At 37.6% G+C, this 17,420-nt stretch overlaps 3 protein-coding genes across 3 annotated transcripts; 1 reads left to right on the top strand and 2 right to left on the bottom strand.

The window, feature by feature from the left end:
- Window positions 1-452: 452 nt before the first annotated feature.
- On the top strand, window positions 453-2,388 carry LOC113358078 (U6 snRNA-associated Sm-like protein LSm6). Its single transcript, XM_026601587.1, has 3 exons — window positions 453-742; window positions 1,832-1,945; window positions 2,058-2,388. The coding sequence occupies exons 1-3, from the start codon at window positions 586-588 to the stop codon at window positions 2,102-2,104; spliced, it is 318 nt and encodes a 105-aa protein (XP_026457372.1). The 5' UTR covers window positions 453-585; the 3' UTR covers window positions 2,105-2,388.
- Window positions 2,389-3,142: 754 nt separating this feature from the next.
- On the bottom strand, window positions 3,143-5,738 carry LOC113358079 (CBS domain-containing protein CBSX3, mitochondrial-like). Its single transcript, XM_026601588.1, has 6 exons — window positions 5,538-5,738; window positions 4,702-4,966; window positions 4,475-4,556; window positions 4,147-4,220; window positions 3,752-3,812; window positions 3,143-3,637 (listed from the first exon to the last, which is right to left on the bottom strand). The coding sequence occupies exons 2-6, from the start codon at window positions 4,954-4,956 to the stop codon at window positions 3,495-3,497; spliced, it is 615 nt and encodes a 204-aa protein (XP_026457373.1). The 5' UTR covers window positions 4,957-4,966; window positions 5,538-5,738; the 3' UTR covers window positions 3,143-3,494.
- Window positions 5,739-6,966: 1,228 nt separating this feature from the next.
- Window positions 6,967-16,059, bottom strand: LOC113358080 (paladin-like). Its single transcript, XM_026601589.1, has 18 exons — window positions 15,479-16,059; window positions 13,873-14,076; window positions 13,419-13,489; window positions 13,211-13,310; window positions 13,029-13,127; window positions 12,812-12,938; window positions 12,406-12,539; window positions 12,254-12,313; window positions 11,872-12,107; window positions 11,306-11,735; window positions 10,439-10,762; window positions 9,671-10,291; window positions 9,212-9,385; window positions 8,707-8,940; window positions 8,336-8,619; window positions 7,890-8,165; window positions 7,644-7,766; window positions 6,967-7,390 (listed from the first exon to the last, which is right to left on the bottom strand). The coding sequence occupies exons 1-18, from the start codon at window positions 15,626-15,628 to the stop codon at window positions 7,255-7,257; spliced, it is 3,783 nt and encodes a 1,260-aa protein (XP_026457374.1). The 5' UTR covers window positions 15,629-16,059; the 3' UTR covers window positions 6,967-7,254.
- Between the last annotated feature and the right edge of the window lie 1,361 nt (window positions 16,060-17,420).

Here is a 17,420-nt window from a genome sequence, read left to right on the forward strand (position 1 = left end):
GGAACAAGATGAAAAGAGGATTCCGTAATGCTTGATTAACAAAAACTGGACAATGGGGAGAAAACAGAAAACAAGCATTTGAGTCAGCAAATCATAGCACCTCTTAAAAAATTCAACGCACTTGTTCACTATCATGAACCAATTTATCTACACCAACGTAAAATTAGTGACTATTTTTTTTCTTTTTTTTAATCACAACCACGGGTAAACTGGATGTCAAATCCGCGGATGATTGGACCGGATTCGGTTGGATTTTCCAAAATCCGCAACTTTAACGGATTGGACGCGGATAAAACCTAATCCGCATCCGTCGGTTGCTCACCCTTGACTGCTTTCCAGTAATAATAATGACAAGGGCTTTCTGTCTGTTGATTTATGTTGGGCTTTGTGTTTGAGGTCTCGAACCCAGGGGCCGTTTTCGGAAGCATTATAGATTTGTAGACAAATTTTCGGGATTCTTCTTTCTAGACCGTCCCTCTAGTAGATTTTTAAGTTTTAAGAAGACGAAGCAAGTGCAAAAGTGAAAACCCCGATTCGCACTGCTTGCTACTTCTGCTACTACTATCAACATCAACAGAAGTCAGCATGAGCGGAGGAGGAAGTATTGGTAGCGGTGGTGGTGGCGGTGGAGACAAGTTTTCAGGTGGGGGATCAAGCTCCACAAAAACACCATCTGATTTTCTCAAATCTATTCGAGGTCGTCCTGTTGTCGTTAAGCTCAACTCTGGTGTCGATTACAGAGGTGCATATATCTTCACTGTTTTATTTCCTGATATCCAGCTAGTACTCCTTTGGGCGATTCTTAGATTTTTATTTATTTATTTAGTATTATTTTTCAAATTAGGGTTTAATGTTTTGCTTGTACTGTTCTAAAAACAACATCATGGTTGATTACAAAATACAGTGAATACTAGTGTTTTTAGGTTTTTGGGAGAAAAATTAGGCAAGGTTACTGAAGAATAAATTTTTAATTATCTAAGACATGTAATCCGACTGATTTATCTTGACCTACTACCTACCTGGCATACATATAGCGTACACAATACATACATTGGTGTTGTGTGCAATTAATACATACACCTACAGAACCATGACCTTTGCTGCTCATCACGGCAACACAAACTATCTAGTTTAAAAGCTAGAGGTCTTATGGTGCAGAAGATAGAAGTTTGTGTAAGCCAATGGGAACCTTATTACAAGACACAGAGTTTTTCAGTCTTTTTACTTTTGGGAATTTGGAGTTGCCCAGGCTAGGCAGGGTAAGGAGCAGAACAGCATAAGATAGGCAGAAAAATAGTGCATCACATCACAAATTTTAGGTGTTCTAGGTCTTGTTAGAATATATTGGAAGGACTCTGATCTTAAGTTTCATTGCCTAATTTTGTGTTTGAATGGCTTCCTCACACTGCTTGGAGAGTGAGTGCATTCTTAAAGTTGCAAATATCTGCATCTTCTTGCAGTTCTGCCACTGAGTGCTTGTTTGTCTTAACTTGTTGCAGAGGAATCAGTATGGATATTTCCTATTTTATATAGCCAGGATACTTGTCTCATACCTCCTTTAGCCTTCATATGACTTTTTCGTAGTTTGACATTCATACATTCCATGTCTTAATGAGTCCTCATTGGTCAAACCTTCAGTCTTAATATGCATGCATACGAGTTCCTTTTACAAGAAAATCCTTCCTCTCTTCAACTTTATGCCTTCTTTCGGTGATTCTATTTCGAAACATTTTAAGATTGATGCATTCTATTGGCATTTTCATAAGGTGTGTTATATATCTAAAATGCCTACGTGTCTTAAAATCTGTGGCTCTTATCTTGATTTTTGCAGGCATTCTTGCTTGTTTAGATGGGTATATGAATATAGCAATGGAGCAAACAGAGGAATATGTCAATGGTCAGTTGAAAAACAAATATGGTGACGCTTTTATTCGAGGAAACAATGGTAAGATACCTGTTTTTTTTTTTTTTTTTTCTGTAACACTTGATATTTGTATGCACTGAGATGGTATGCTAATAATACCTTGTCTTTCTTTCTTTGTCCTTTCCCCTTCCAGTTCTATACATCAGTACCTCAAAGAGAACTCTAGGAGATGGAGCATAATCTTTAGGAGGAAATGCTTGTATTCTGCAAGTTGCTGATGGGATCTTCAGTCACGGTGCCTATGTTTTGAAACAGAATTAATGCTGACTCCTTAAAAAGATTTAGTTGCTTTGTTTATTAAAGGAGGTTATGTTTGAATTTTATGTACCAAGAAATACTAAAACCGGATGTAGCAGAATATGTATTTATGGTTGAACCAAACTTTGAATCAAAGTAATGATTTGTCCTTGAGGATCACATTCTACTTGCATGATCTAAGAAGACCATATAGTTTCTTCTTATTATGTTTTTTTTATACATTTTTGAAGTGAGTGCTTTATTTTTACTATTTTTTAAAATGTCCAAAAGCCAGAAGTAAGTAAGTAATATGGTGTAGCTTCACATCTTCTCTCATTTAGTAAATCATATACAAGTAATGTTCTTTTTCTTTTGTTCTTGTTCTTTTGGTTTTTGGACCTGTCTTCTATGGGATGAGCTTTTTCTTGTTCAGACATCTGATTTCATGCTGTATATGTCACATACTACATCGTGGCTTATGTATTACGGGTCTGACACCAGCCAGAACAGCTGACAGCTAAGGTCTGGAATGGAGTTGTTTTTCTTGTGATGATAATTGCCACAATCATCATATTTGTCACTGTAGGGGTTTGAGAGATGCTAGCAGAAGTTTATGGGTCTTTCGTCGATCCGTTTCATGTGGAATAATCGCCTTGGAACGGTTTTGTTGGTGTTATTTTTCTTTATCTATTAATGGTGCAACAGTAAATGAGCAGAAAGTACCCCAACTTCCTATGTTTAATTGAATGAGCAAGAGCGTTTACATGCCTTCTTTGTTTGGATAACTAGCAGAGAGGCTTGACATGACAGAGCACACTGCTTTGGCCAGCGAGGTGCTTAGCATGACCTGCTTGTATTAGCAAGTAGGCGCCATCAAGTAAGTTTACACCTCTGTAACTCGGGTTCCCAAGGTTGAGAAGTAAAACCATCAAGAGCTCTGTAGTCCAAGAGAAGAACGTGTTTACCACTAGCACAGAGGATAGCAAACAAAGCACATTTTCTTGTTAAAAAAAACATCTATAGAAGTTCAATGCCTTGTATGGAGAGGCATAGGCATTAGGCCCGATAGAAATTACAGTTATTAAGCAAACATAAAATGCAATGTCTAAAACTGATCGATGTTTTGGTGCCAAGTTATTCAGCAAATCGCCATGGTCCAACAACTCAAAACCACTTAATAGTGTTGATAAACTCTCTCAAATAAAGGGTAAATAGTTGCATAAACAAACTCAAATATTTACAAACATCTGCTAATAAAGCAAAGGTACCCACTTCTATTTCTTATTGTTATTGTCGTCATCATCTTTGTCTCTGGCATCATCATCTTCATCGTTTAATATCCTCCTTGTATGAAGGCATTCAGGCGGTCCAGCTCCTCGCGGTGCTCGCTTACAACTGCTCGAACAACATCTCCGATGGATACCATCCCTATCATATCCTTGCCACTGATCACTGGAATGTGCCTGATGCGGTTTTCTGCCAAGCCAGTCGTACACCATATCCAAAAGGGTTAATAATGATTTTTCTCTCAGTACTTATTAGCTTATAAATGGTACAGACTGGAAGAACAGCAAAGTGTAGAATGAATACCTGTCATTAGTTGCATAGCTCGCAGCACTTTCGTATCAGGGGTCACAGTTATAAGCTTGTTCTGCAGCCACCATAAGGAATTGATGTTTGAATCCACATAGATAAGACATTACAGAAAAGCAGACAAAGAACCCATGAGTTGCACATGTCGGGATAGGGGAAAATGAGAGTACTTGATCCTGGCAGTATGATCCAGTCAAGTCCTTATACCTAGCAGATTGCTCAACATGACTAATTCACAAGTCATTTTGAATTAAGTGAGTCCTTAAAAACTGGGGTTTACTAGGGTCAAACAGAGTTGTATTTAGACTTGCATCTATCAGAATTGAAGTCTTGGCACTGGAATAAAACGCAAGAACAAAGAACTTAGACCACAGGGGAAGTATGGGAAATACCTCCTCAGTCATAATGTCTCCGACCTTTGTAGACTTGGAAGACCTTCCCTGAACAATTATCTTCCTGAGATAATCTGGAAACCAAACAAAGATCTGAAGAAAATTAACATGCATGGACCAAAAAAAAAACATGCATGGACCTTGAAAATCCTTGTATCTATCATCAGTAATCCATTACAATTTATTCATACTTGACAATGATACTAGGCATCCAAAAAACACATCAATTATGTAGTATTCAGATACTATCAGGATTCCCAAATAATCAATGGAGAGAGATACACGACAGAGTAAACAGAAGTAACAATTATAGTAACATATGTATTACCTCTCTCAGTAATAATTCCAGCAAGGGACTTCTGTTCTCCTGGTTTAACGACCACCAAGGCTCCAACATTGTGTTGTGTCATCTAGATGAATGCACCATATTTGGTCAACAACATGTATATTTTCCTAAAAGGATCAGAACATTCTACTTTGTTCTCTCCAGTATATAACAAAATACACTGCAATGCTGACAATCATGGAAAACAAAAACCAACAACAATACATTACCGATTTGACAGCATCATAAACGGAGTCATCTATGGTGCACCAAAGCCATGAACCATCAGCACTTTTACCCTTGGCTTTAAGAACATCAGAAATTGTGGTGCTTTCAAAACCATGCTCTTCCAAACGAGGAGCTGTTGACTGGAAGCGCGTGGAGAAAGCAGGTCTTAGAGCAGGATCCACTATACGGATGTGTTGCAAAATCGCAGACTTGAATACGCTGCCGTTGGATCTGATTGCTTGCATTGCTCCTTGCATTTTCAATTACCTACATGAACAGCAGCCAAACTAAATGAATTCCCATAATAAACAACTGAATGCTAGTACCGTGGTTTCCATAAGATTGTGATCCAGTAGATAACAACATATACAGTGAAGACTTACTGAAACTTTGTTGAACTAAAATGAATAATTATCGTAATGAAACTTTGTGATTAGCTCATTCGAATCGTTTTCTTTACGGAATCTTAGAAAATCGATAAATTCATTAGCCAAGTAGCTATGTAGCAAACAGAAAAAGGATACCATATGTATACATGATTCAGATCTGCTAATTAATGTTAGTTTAAGATAACAAAATCAAATCAAAGCTTGATGAATATATGGACAATGCTAATTAATTGTTCAGCTAATCAAACCCTATGAATGTTAGCTAGCAGATCGATCTGATCCAACAACATACAGAAAAACAGAAATATGAAAGCAACTTTAGTTTCTTCATCATCTGAACAAAGTGTGGTTTAGTGAATTACTAGCCATTAAGCAACAATTATCAGAGACTCAGAAAATATATAGTAAGCACTAACAGCAGCAGTAGTTGAATCTATATGAATATATACCTTAATTAGTTATGGCTTTATTTTGGCTTTTGAAATTTCCTGTTTCTGTATTATCTCTTCTTTCTTTTCTTTCTCTGAGTGGAACTGGAGTAGATATAGTAGTAGTAGTAGTACAAGAAGAAGAAAAAGAAAAGTGAAAATGATGCTGCACTATTTTGGATGAATTTCCAAATCTCTATGTTTTCTGAATGATGATCTGATCAGATGGTGGTTTTAGTCGACCCACCGAAACACAAAAGGAAAAAGGACGACCACCTCGTGATTTAGACAGAGATAGGGACACGCGCCCATCATCCAAAGGCCTGCTGTGCTGACGCCTCCACAACAGACAAATGTTATTTATTTACTTATTTATCTTTCTTATCTCATTACGATAAAGAGGTTTCATTAATTAATTAATTTTAAGTTCATAAATATCTTCTTCGCAATATAATTACGCGTGGCATCTTATCCGTTTTGATTGGTCTTGGTAGGACCCTAGTTAGTAATTCGCCGAACAATACGGACACCTGGTGGTGAGTTGGGCGTAAGTATTTTAAAGTTTAAAAATTTAGGGCATGGGAGAGGATCGAATCATGACCTCTAGGTTAATAATAGACTACACTAGAACCATTGGGCTTTGCGTTGATTGTTGGTCTATTTCCGTATACTACAAATATATATAGTTTCGTCATAATTTTTACCTATTATCCGGTGTAAAAGTTGTTTTCATATAATATAACATAGCCGAAGTTTGAGCACCGAATTAGTATCTCAAAAACGAATTATATGACCGAATTTGATTTTCACGAATCCGTATAATACTCATACGTTTGTCGTTCCGTACGTATGCCGTATTCCGAATTGCTAATTAGGGTAGGACCAAACGGTCCAAACCCCACCTATCCCTCCTCAGAATACGAGGTTAGTGCACGTGCCTTCACATTCTTTGTCACCTGCATATCAACTGACCATGTAGTCCCTCCCTCCCATTATGAAGACGGAATTCAGAATGATTTTTTTCCAACACCTCACTGAGCTCTGTAGTCCATTCGAAAATAATACGACATTATCACAAAGTCATCCAAAAGGGAATCCATTGGTCCAGGGTTGTAGGAGTGGTACAAGATTGTTTGTGTTATACCCACAAACCTGCTATCACAAACTTTGGAAGCCGTTGTGTCAATTACCGATTTAAAATTTGACAACCAGAAAAGTGTTCTTGTGTTTTCCAGAGACAAAATCAGTTTTCAGAAATAAGAATAAAAAAGTTTTTTTCCTTCAAAAACAGAATAATTATTATTTCTAAACAGATTCACTTTTGACTCTTAGATTTTAATTAACTAGGAAAGCTACTACCGAAACACCCTCCAAAACTACACAAAATACAAACAGGCAGCTGCATAATGTTCATACTGATTTCCATGTATTCTTTCTTTTGAGAGAGATATTAACTGAAAAGAGCTTACATTGTGGGGACAAGAAACAATGATGAAATGGATGAGATCACTATACAATGTACGATATACAGAAAATGGTGCTAGTTGGATGTTACATTTAGCTAAGAATACTAACAACTTCTCTAACAATTAAACAAACCAGGAGGAGAAAACAAATTAATTCTAACAGGCAACCCCTATGTATCTAATCCTAAAAATCAATAATAATCTCCTCGTGAACATACATTCTCACCCTGTAGAAACTTTGTACGATGTTGAAAGAAGACCCTCCTCCCTAATTATTTTTCAATCCTCAGGTTATGGCAAAGATGGCCAAGTTCAGGCCTCGCCTCCATCCATCTCTGAAACCCAACCACCTCTTCTGTAGATGTGGAGTATAGGTATGACCGAAATGTGATGAGAAAGAAGTACCGCCTGCAGTCAAAATATTCACCCTCTAATTACAAACTAGACATACATGTTGTATTAATGATTATGCTCACACAAGGGGAAACGGCCATAAGTTGACAGCTGAACAAGCCAGCAATTTCACACAAGGGGAAGTTGGTTGACTAGTCATATTGATAATGAACAAAAAGCCTTATCTTTGAAATTTGGGGCCTTTCATATCACTAGTTAAAAATAACTAGTGTGGTATATATAAGTCAGTTTGGAAAGCAAAACTAACCTCAACGCTTTGATACCCATATCCATGAGGTATGACCTATTCTCATCATCACAATTGGTGCACTTCTCAAGTCGCTTTTTATAGTATTGAATATCATCTCTCAAATGTCCAGCACCAGAACACCTGTCAATCATAAGAGGAACATAAAAATCATACCAGCCATACTAAAATACAAATCATATCAGCCCTGTTAAAAATAGCAGTAATTGCTGAAACTTATTTCTACAAGAGTCAAGATATACACACCTTTCAATAACCATATCAACCTCTGATTTGCTCTTGGGACCATTTATGAGAACTCTAGTAAGGCTTAGTATGTCTCGGTAATCATCCAGTTTGCGAACGCCATCAAGTAATGCCTGAGACAAGGGTGGCAAGCTGTCTTTGGGTGTTGGATAAAAACAGAGTGGGCCCGCCAATGATTCCGACCTGCCCGCGCTAAGCTTAAGACATGTAATGGCCATGGCATAAGCAACACCTCCAAATCCCGTATGTGACACAAAAAGATAGCTACCTGCAGATCTGCAGAAAGAAAGTGACGAGTTATGTATTACTTTGTTAAATGAAAAGAATGAAGTACTGAACCATAATGATCAAGTACTGAACCATAATGATCAAGATTCACAAAAATTCCAAAAAAAAAAAAGGATGGAAGCTAGCTACAACAAGGAAGAACATTATCTGCCACGTACTCATCTTTACAGTACTGAACAGCATCAATATCAGAAGCTAAAGGTTCTCTTTCTCTGGTTAATGGTATTCTCCTGTACACAAGATTGTATCCCTCCTCCTTCAGACCAGCATAGACTTCTGCAGGTGTCTTCACATCATCTACTAATATATTCTCCCAGAACCCTATGACACTGGAATGGTTCAGTGCTGGATTATACTCTTCACGGTGCAAAAGCATTCGACCACCAGAACTGGTGATCTCTGCTAAAATATCTTCTTTCAGACGTGCCTCCATATGCTCCACCTACATAAACATAAGAAGACACGAAATGACATAGTTGCACATGTTGATACTTATTACACAGACAACTATATGTGCACAATGCCTCACCACTTGGCCGGTAATTCCAACATGTTTCAGTGTATCAACAGGTTGATTAATTGCCCTGAGGACAAATGGAGTGCCATTGATGTAAACAACTGCTTCTTCTCTTACATCAGTTAACACTACTTTTTTATGGTTATTTTCCGCAGCAGTAGTAGTCTTGCCATCTAAATATGATAACATTTCTTTAGCACCAGCAATTGTTGGTGTCGCCATGCTATACACAGAAAAGCCGTCCACCTAAAAAGAAGAGTGGTTTTATATACATACAAAAAGCATCAGATTTATAAATCATTATGTCTCAAGGAATTACTGTTAACCAAGTATCCAATAGGTGAGGAGTAATACTTTTATTGTGTGGTTTAATTGCCACAAACTTTGGAATCCAAGTAACTATTATTAGCTATGTGTATTATATTATCCTACACTAGATTTTCAACAATTCCATTTTTGTTTGTGCTCTGTAGTTACTATGTGAGTGAATACTTTAATTTTATGATAAAATGCATACCTTGTGAACGTGTGGTGCACCATGGATTTGTATCTGGCTGGAAGTTCTTTGACCAGGAAAAAAGTACATCTTAAGTATGGTCCCTTTCCCTAAAACAGAACCATTACGAGCCTGGACTATGGCTTCCATCACTGCATCGCCACCCTGAGACTCATGTGGTGCTCTTAACTCCTCCTGGACAACATAATCAAATCATCGGACAATCTTAAATAATAACCAATGTCAAAGGACATAAATAGTCGGGCCTTTCTAACACAACAACCCAAGCAAGGAAAACACAGTTATAAGCAAAGGGCAGGGATTAAATTACAGGTTGGGGTTGCCTGGAGGATCAAGTGCACATTTCATGGTGTAGCTTAGTGGGAGGACTAAGTACATGTTTGGGAAGCTAATGAAAGATTCCACAGGTACAAAATAAATTGAAATGATAGAAGAGACCGGAAAGAGAAAAGGAATTACAGGAACGGTGAAAAATCTCCCTGGCCGCAACCTTATGCTCCATTTCATAGCTTGAACCTCTGGTCTTTGATGCAACCACGTCTTAAATGTCATCATAGTCTCTCCTTGTCCACAGTAACCATCAATAGCTTCACTTCCAAGGTACGCAGAAAACGCAATTAGTCGGAAGTAGCGTTCCAAGTATTCAGCACCACGATTCAGTGCAACCCTCCTAACCCTTGGTTCTACATGCTGTTGATTGAAGACCTTCTTATATTGTAAAACAGCTCGACGTATGTTCTGTAGAGCTGAGCATCTGTCAATCACAGCATCCAAAGCTTCACGGCACTCCAATCCATTATCAAATAGTGTTGTGATTTTCCTTAGCAGCAAGATATCATTTATGCCAAAAGCAGATTTCGGACTTTTCGGCTCTTTGACAGTTCCCACTGGTTTCTTTGTTCTAGATGTGGATACAGAACCGTTATTGCTTCCAGACTCCTCCCCACTTGAGGAACCACTGTCCACTTCTTCATAGGTCGTTTCTTCAAGTTGTTGCACTCTAATAGGTCTTCCATGATCTATTCGAAGTTTAAGAAGACAAGCAATCACAGTACCCGTGGTTGTCCTTCCTCTACCCATCTGTGAACAAATAAAACAACTACACTTTTTACATTTCGCTGTAAAGTTCTCTAGTTATGCCTAATCAGTTACAACAATATGTTCATAGTGAGTGCGACAGAATAAATATCAACGCAGTGAATACAGCATATATAATAATTTAAATACCTGGCAATTGAAAACAAAAGCAGTATCCTTCGAGGCAGAGGCAATATTTGTCGCCAATGTGTCAAAATCGGAGCTTTTAGGAGCTTTACCATCAGTAATTGGCACACGTGCATACCTAATTGGGAGACCCTCACTCTCCAAGCATTTGTAAACTTCAAGAGGGGTCTGAATTGCTTCGAAATTAACGTGTTCCCAAGCATCAAATATCTGTCCATCATCAGTTTCATGAATGACCATTATAGCACCTCCATAGCGTTCTGCCTCCCGCAGAATGTCCTCTTTCAATCGAGCTTCCATCCTCTCCACTCTTTCACGATCTATTCCCTGAAATACCATCATATTTATATACACTTTCTATATTCAACAGCACTTGAAAGAACATAATCAGCTATATTATTAAAATAGCACTGGAAGTTGGAACTCAATAATAGATGTCCTCACAGAAAGAGGATATATCTAGTGGCATAGACCTATTCTTACCAAACATAATGAAAGAGAAGCTAAGAAACAAAGCAACATATTTTTAACTAACTGCACAAGCAGTACTCAGTTTTCTCCTATATTTTATGTATTCACTAACGAAAGCTGGTCAGTTTTCTTTCCTCGTGTTGTTTTTGGATTCCTTAAGCAGTGATATCATATTATACTAGAGGATGGCATGTCAAAAAAATTGGTGTGGACCAGAGAGGCTTTCGGTAGAAATCCTATCTTTGTAGTTAACAGAGAGGTAAGAGAACGGGAGGGGATCCTAATCCATCTTTTGAGGAATCTGGTCTAATTACAAACTACGTATGGTATACTCAATTACCGGGAAAGGCAGTTATCTTCTGGAATGCTTAGAAATCAGAAAGTTAGAGACATGTATACCGTGTATTCAAGCATATTCTTATAGGGTCTTTCCACCTCGCGAAGGACAAATGGCTTCCCGTTGATATAGATAACAGGCTCTTCTCTCATATTATGCCAAAAGACTGGGCGGCCATCTTTTGAACTACCAATTCTCTTCACAACAGCTCGAATACCATCAACAGTTGGGTTCGCAACGCCATAAACAGGAAATCCCGGAACTTCCCTAAAATTAGGTGCACCCTCCACTCTCTCTGGTAAACTTGTATTGTGACAACCAGGACAGTGATCACTTTTCAGAACCGTTTGGCTTCCAAGAACTTCACCAGTCCTCCTTGCAGCAACTATACCCATTTCATGAGGGCGGCCATCTGCAGATTCAGCGATTTTCATCATAGAAGGTTTCATGCTTGCGTAACCAAGTGCACCCATTGGGTCTCTCCTCAGCAATCTGTCACCACATCAGCAACAATCTTAGTTATCATGCATATATATTTAGTTGTAATGCTTTCCAGCAGCGAACATGCATATGGCATTTGGAAGAGAAAAAAAAATGAAATGTTGATAACAGATATCTGCATATTCACCTGCGAAGTATGCTATAAAGTTCTGGCCTAGCTTTCATCCAGTCAGAGAAACTACTTTGACCAGCTGAACTAGGATGAAGGGCTGCTCTCTCTGTATGAATATATACAGCAAAACAGATGAGGAAGTAATAGCGCTCCAAGTACTCCATAAAGAAAGAAAGTGATGCCTCCCTCTTCATTTCATCGGGTTGTCTTAGAATACTATTGCGGTAAGTTGCGATTGCTTCTCTTAAGTTCTGTTCCATAATTGACACCATTCACAATTTAAGAAAATATTTTAATTTCAGAAAATTAAAAAAAAAAAAATCGTTAAGCAAAAAAAACTTTTTTTTTGCTGAAATTTAAACCAACTGAAAAGTGAAAATTACAGTAAGAGACACACCTGCATGGAGGCACACTTGTCAATGACTTTATCCACTTGCCTTTTACCTTCCACTCCACCCTGCAGGCATTTAATTGGTAAAATATAAAACTAAATATCAGGCAAACAAAACTCGTTGTAGAAAAATGGTAATAAAGGCAGGATTTGGTTACCTCTAAAACTCGAATCAGGCTTCTTATGACTGCATATTCACCTCTACGAATCGCATCCTCGGAATTTGGCAAGTTATCGGCGACGTCAGACCCAATGTCGAAAACTCTGCCTATTGAGTTTGTCCTAGGAATACCTACATGGTCATGGCCATTTATAAGACACAAAAACGCAAACGGGGTGTCATTCAAGAAACAAAACAGGCTGAGTATTGTAGATAACTCTTTGGAATTGGTTTTTAAAATTATTAACAAAAAGGTGGCACATATAGATAGGTTAGGACAATGGTATAAAGTACAGACTCAGATTGCTCAAAATTCTAATGAGATAACACAAGCCATGCATGAAAATATAAGATAACAAGATATAACACCGTGTATAACAAAACATGAGAAAACAATGAATTACCAGAGGATCCAATCCGGTTAAGGTAAACCAAAGTAGCAATTACCATCCCGGTTGTAGTTCGTCCCCGCCCCATTTGGCAGTTGAAAACTAATTCAGTCTTTAAATCTGCTTGTGATATTCGATGTACCTGAAAAATTGGGCCAACGGATATGTTCCATCAACTCCGTATAAGTCTAAGGCAGAGTTACAAACACTTCCAAATTATGTGAAGACTAACCAAAATGTCAAAATCCTGCTCCTTTGGTGATTTTTCATCTGTGACTGGAACTCGTTCGTAATCAACCAAGTACCCTTCTGCTTGAAGTTCTTCATAGACCTAAAGTATCACATAAGAAACATAATTCAAGAGGCTAACACTTAATCATGGATCTACAAGGATCTTCAAGTAATAGTATATACCTCGAGAGGTGTCCTCACAGAATCATGTATAACAGGCTCCCATTGGTCCACCATCTGACCATCTGGCAGTTCATCAGTTACAAGGATCTTATTTCCGTATCTGCTTAATCAAAATGAAGAGATGCTATCATAACGGGCAAGATTACAACCAGTGACAAAAATCGGATCCAGATAACAAAAATTAGTAAAACACGACTAAATGAAGTACCGTGCAGCTTCTTGCAGGATGTCGTCTTTCAAGCGAGCTTCCATTTGTTCAACCCTATCCCTATTAATTCCCTGATTGATATATAGTCATTTTCAAGTTAACCACAACAATCCAAAGATAAAGGGGGGATAAATGAGCTGAAAGAAATAGCTACGTATATTCTAGTGAGTAGTGAGAAATTGAATATAAAAGTACAGGGTTAGCTCTTGAAAGAAAGAATAACAAATTAACCACCATAGCATAAACAAAATGATCACAGGAACTGAAGTGACTATTATTAAACAACACAGTATATACAGATATTAAGCTAATAATTTTTTGCTTCCAGGATCTAATCTAACAATTAAGATAACACAAGGCTACATGGGACAATGGAGATCTCTAAAAGAGCAAATATGCTTGCCAGTTGAAATATGTAAAGAATCTTCATTTAAGTCAGTACTTACAAACATACCGTATACTCAAGATTGGAGAAGGGTTTTTCAGCATCACGTAAAACAAATGGACGGCCATTGATGTAAACTACTGGTTCCTCGCGAAGGTTATGCCAGAGCACTTGTGTTTGCTTCCCTTTCTTTTGTGCTCCAATATGGTCAAGTACATGTCTGATACCCTCGACGGTTGGTATTGCGACACCATGAACACGTAATGCTTCTGCCTAATAAAAGACAAGACAGAAAAGAAGGCATGCACAGATGGAAGAAATTAGTAAAACACAGCCTTGTCAAACACGTGGAGAAGATCTAGAGAAGTAAAAAAAAAATTGAATAAGAGAAATTCCATCATTGATACATTCACAGGTATGATCAAAAAGTAAAGTGACAGCTGACAGGTATACAGAGATGGTGTCTACCGCAGTAGCTTGAACGCACGTTCCATTGAAACTTAGTATATTTGACAGTTATACCTATTAACAGATATCAGTATCAGGTCATCATAAAAGAAACGCTAACTTGTGCAGATAATGATACATCTTTACTAACGCACTCATGTAAATTCTTATTCAATCACAATAGTTGTCTACAGATACATGCCACATTTAGCAAAATCTTGGAAACAAACTATTAACCCATTCATGGTGACAATAAATTGGATGTATCAATACAGGAATGTCAGATTTAGCAATAAACAAGTGGAAGTAGATCAGACGTAAAATCGTTAAATACAAAAGTAACTTTTTTTGGACAGTGGGCAAACCACCAATCATAAAAATTCAAAATGATATGAAGCGAGTTGAGCTTGATGCCAATTGTCGAACACGGTCCCAGAGGTTTATTTATCAGAAAATGAGACACGCAAATCTGTTTTATGTAAAGTAAATCTGCAGAGAGTTGGATTGGCCAAATTCAGCCAACGGTCTTTTCTAAACCGTCAATCATTTTGCATTATCGTTCTGCGTTTGTGGATGCTCTAATGAAGAAGTTGAATCCCCATAAACATATTCGATGAAATATTTTGAAGGATTCTGTCATACTGACTGACTAAATCAGGAAATCTTTTTCCCCCTTTTATCCTATCTTTAATAAATTTCACAATTTGGAATGGGTTAATGATTTCTACTGAGCATACAAATGCTTAAGCTTGTAAATGCATGCCAATATTGAATAACTAGTTCATGTCTCCACAACAGACTTACAGGTCAACATGAATTTTGAGATTACTAGCGAATAACACATTATGGATAAAACAACAGAGATGAAGATAATATCTTCCAAGCAATCTATCAGTTGCATTTGAATTGTTGGCTCACCACATGCAAAAGAACAGACACAAACATCATAGTCAGTCACAATCCCCACATCTCCAAGCACACCACTCTAAAAGAATTCTCCTTCATCCGAATTTGTACAGGATATCGAATATTCTAAAAGAACCAAACAGCTCGTTGTAACAAGAGTATACCCAGTTCTCAAAAAGCAGTTAGCAATCCGTTAGTAGTATTCAGCAATTAAACAATTTTTCAAGTAATTAGGCAAAATGTATATAAATAATTACCAATTCAACAGCAGGACACTAACACAATACAGTGAACAAATATAATTGCGCAATAGTAATAATACCTGGCGGTAATTGGGAGCACCGTCGATGTGAGGAGATAATCGTTTGTTTTGACATCCAGGGAAATGGTCACTCTTGAGTATGGAATTGGTACCTAATACAGATCCTCCTCTTTGTTTCATGACTTGTTCCATCTCCTTTGGCATCGACATCTCTTATTCTTCTTCAGTTGTACACACTACTGTCACTGTTCCTCACTCGTCCGATTCAAAAAGAATACCGAAATTCAGAAATTGAGCTGGTTCCTGTTGTTATTACGTGTATCCGCTTCTCCTTAGGAGTTGGGGGAGAAACAAAAAAAGAAAAAGAAGATGAATTCGATTGGAATAAGGAATGGAAGGATGGGATCAGAAGAAGAAGAAGAACCCTGAATTTCTAATCCACAGAGAGATGGAGAAAGAAGAAGAAGAAGATGTTGGCGAAACAGAAAGTATTTCTGTTGACGAGAAGGAAACGAGATAATGGAATGAATGGGATTAGACTTTTATAGAGACGGACAGAGAGAGACGGGAGAAAATAGAGAAGATAAATGGGAAACGAAATGTGAAAGAAACAGGGAGGGAGGGGAGGTTGTTGATTTCTACAAGAGAAGTCTAATCTAATCTATTGGCTTTGCCTTTGTGTTTAATGGCATGACGATACGATGTGGGCTTTTTACTATAAAAATAACTTGTGTGTTTGGTAGGGTCTTCTTCCACCTCATTTATATTCTTTACTTTAGAAAAAAATAAAAGTGTACAACGTGATAAGCGTTTATTTTACTACGGAAACAGTAATTAGCATTTTGTGTGTCTTATCTCTAATCTAATCTGATCGGATATTGTGCAGATGAAGAGGAGGAAGGTTAAGCTGCATTTTTGACAGATGAAGAGCCAACGAATGTCGGGCATCCCATTGGGGGCCAAGGAGAAGGATAAACAGAATCGAGACAAAAATAATTACTGCTGCTACGAAGAGAGGGGAGGAGTCGTCAGGAAAGTGAGGAGTCAAGCAAAAGGAGCCAATCACAGTGACACATTCGCAAAGCCAAAAGGTATATATCCATCTCCCAGGTGCACTCTGATTGGGAACCCAGCATATTCTCTTTGGATAATCTCTCTCCTCCCTCCCCTCTTTGAGTTGTTTTTTCTTGACGGCCCGGAATTTTATTTGTTGTTGGAAATAAAACTTTATGCTTTCTTTTCTTGTAAACCGAAGCATCCACATATTTTCTTCCAAAAAAATATGGTAGCTATTTTAGATCGACCATCGCGATTGATTTTTATACTGATTCAGATCATATTGCAAAAATATAACAATTCCCCAAATTATAAACAAATTTATTTGTTTTGATTATTCTAACATGGTATTATTTAAACATTTGCAAATTTCAATACGAATATATATTACCCCTTTTAGATTTAAATTGGCTATTTATGTCCATAAAATTATAAATTTCAACATGTAATTTACTCAATTCGCTCATCATGGTAGTCAAAATCTAACACATCATGAATGCAGTGCTACAACTCTATGTTTATGCTCGATTGACTATCTGTTCGTCTTAGGTTCCGCGGATCATTTTGAAAATAAATTTACTGCAGGGATAGTCATGATGGGGAGAGGGTGCAACCAGGTTGTAAACCCCACTTGATTTTGGATTCTAGTTAAAATAGGTTTAACGTTTTTGGAATATACATGACCTGTGGGTGGATATAGGCATGGTAAAAACAGGGTGCAACAAACATGCACCTACCGTCTAGATTCCATAAGATTAGTGAGTTGTTGAGGGTTCTTATCTAAATTTCCGTCTAGCTTGCCTGGAGTGTGAGTATTTTTGCAACAAAATCTTGCATTAGAGGGAAATGTCATAAAAACATAGACAATAAATACTACTACTACCTCCGTTGGAAATCAGATATAGTCCACACATATATTGCCTAAAAATATATTGAATAAGTAAAA

The sequence above is a fragment of the Papaver somniferum genome, chromosome 3 (genome assembly GCF_003573695.1).
Source record: "Papaver somniferum cultivar HN1 chromosome 3, ASM357369v1, whole genome shotgun sequence".
In the NCBI taxonomy this organism is placed as follows: domain Eukaryota; kingdom Viridiplantae; phylum Streptophyta; class Magnoliopsida; order Ranunculales; family Papaveraceae; genus Papaver; species Papaver somniferum.

Bases quoted from the DNA above. Each gene is read 5' to 3' on its own strand.
- LOC113358079 (XM_026601588.1), bottom strand. From the start codon at position 4,956: ATGCAAGGAGCAATGCAAGCAATCAGATCCAACGGCAGCGTATTCAAG. The intron at 4,557-4,701 runs GTAATGTATTGT...GCATTCATCTAG, and splicing joins TTTATGATGCTGTCAAATCG to ATGACACAACACAATGTTGG. The intron at 3,638-3,751 runs GTATTCATTCTA...CTGGCTTGGCAG, and splicing joins AGCTATGCAACTAATGACAG to AAAACCGCATCAGGCACATT.
- LOC113358080 (XM_026601589.1), bottom strand. From the start codon at position 15,628: ATGTCGATGCCAAAGGAGATGGAACAAGTCATGAAACAAAGAGGAGGA. The intron at 13,311-13,418 runs GTACTTCATTTA...TTGATTAAGCAG, and splicing joins ATCCTGCAAGAAGCTGCACG to ATACGGAAATAAGATCCTTG. The intron at 12,540-12,811 runs GTAATTCATTGT...ATGACCATGTAG, and splicing joins TAACCGGATTGGATCCTCTG to GTATTCCTAGGACAAACTCA.
- LOC113358078 (XM_026601587.1), top strand. From the start codon at position 586: ATGAGCGGAGGAGGAAGTATTGGTAGCGGTGGTGGTGGCGGTGGAGAC. The intron at 743-1,831 runs GTGCATATATCT...TGATTTTTGCAG, and splicing joins CTCTGGTGTCGATTACAGAG to GCATTCTTGCTTGTTTAGAT. The intron at 1,946-2,057 runs GTAAGATACCTG...TTCCCCTTCCAG, and splicing joins TTTTATTCGAGGAAACAATG to TTCTATACATCAGTACCTCA.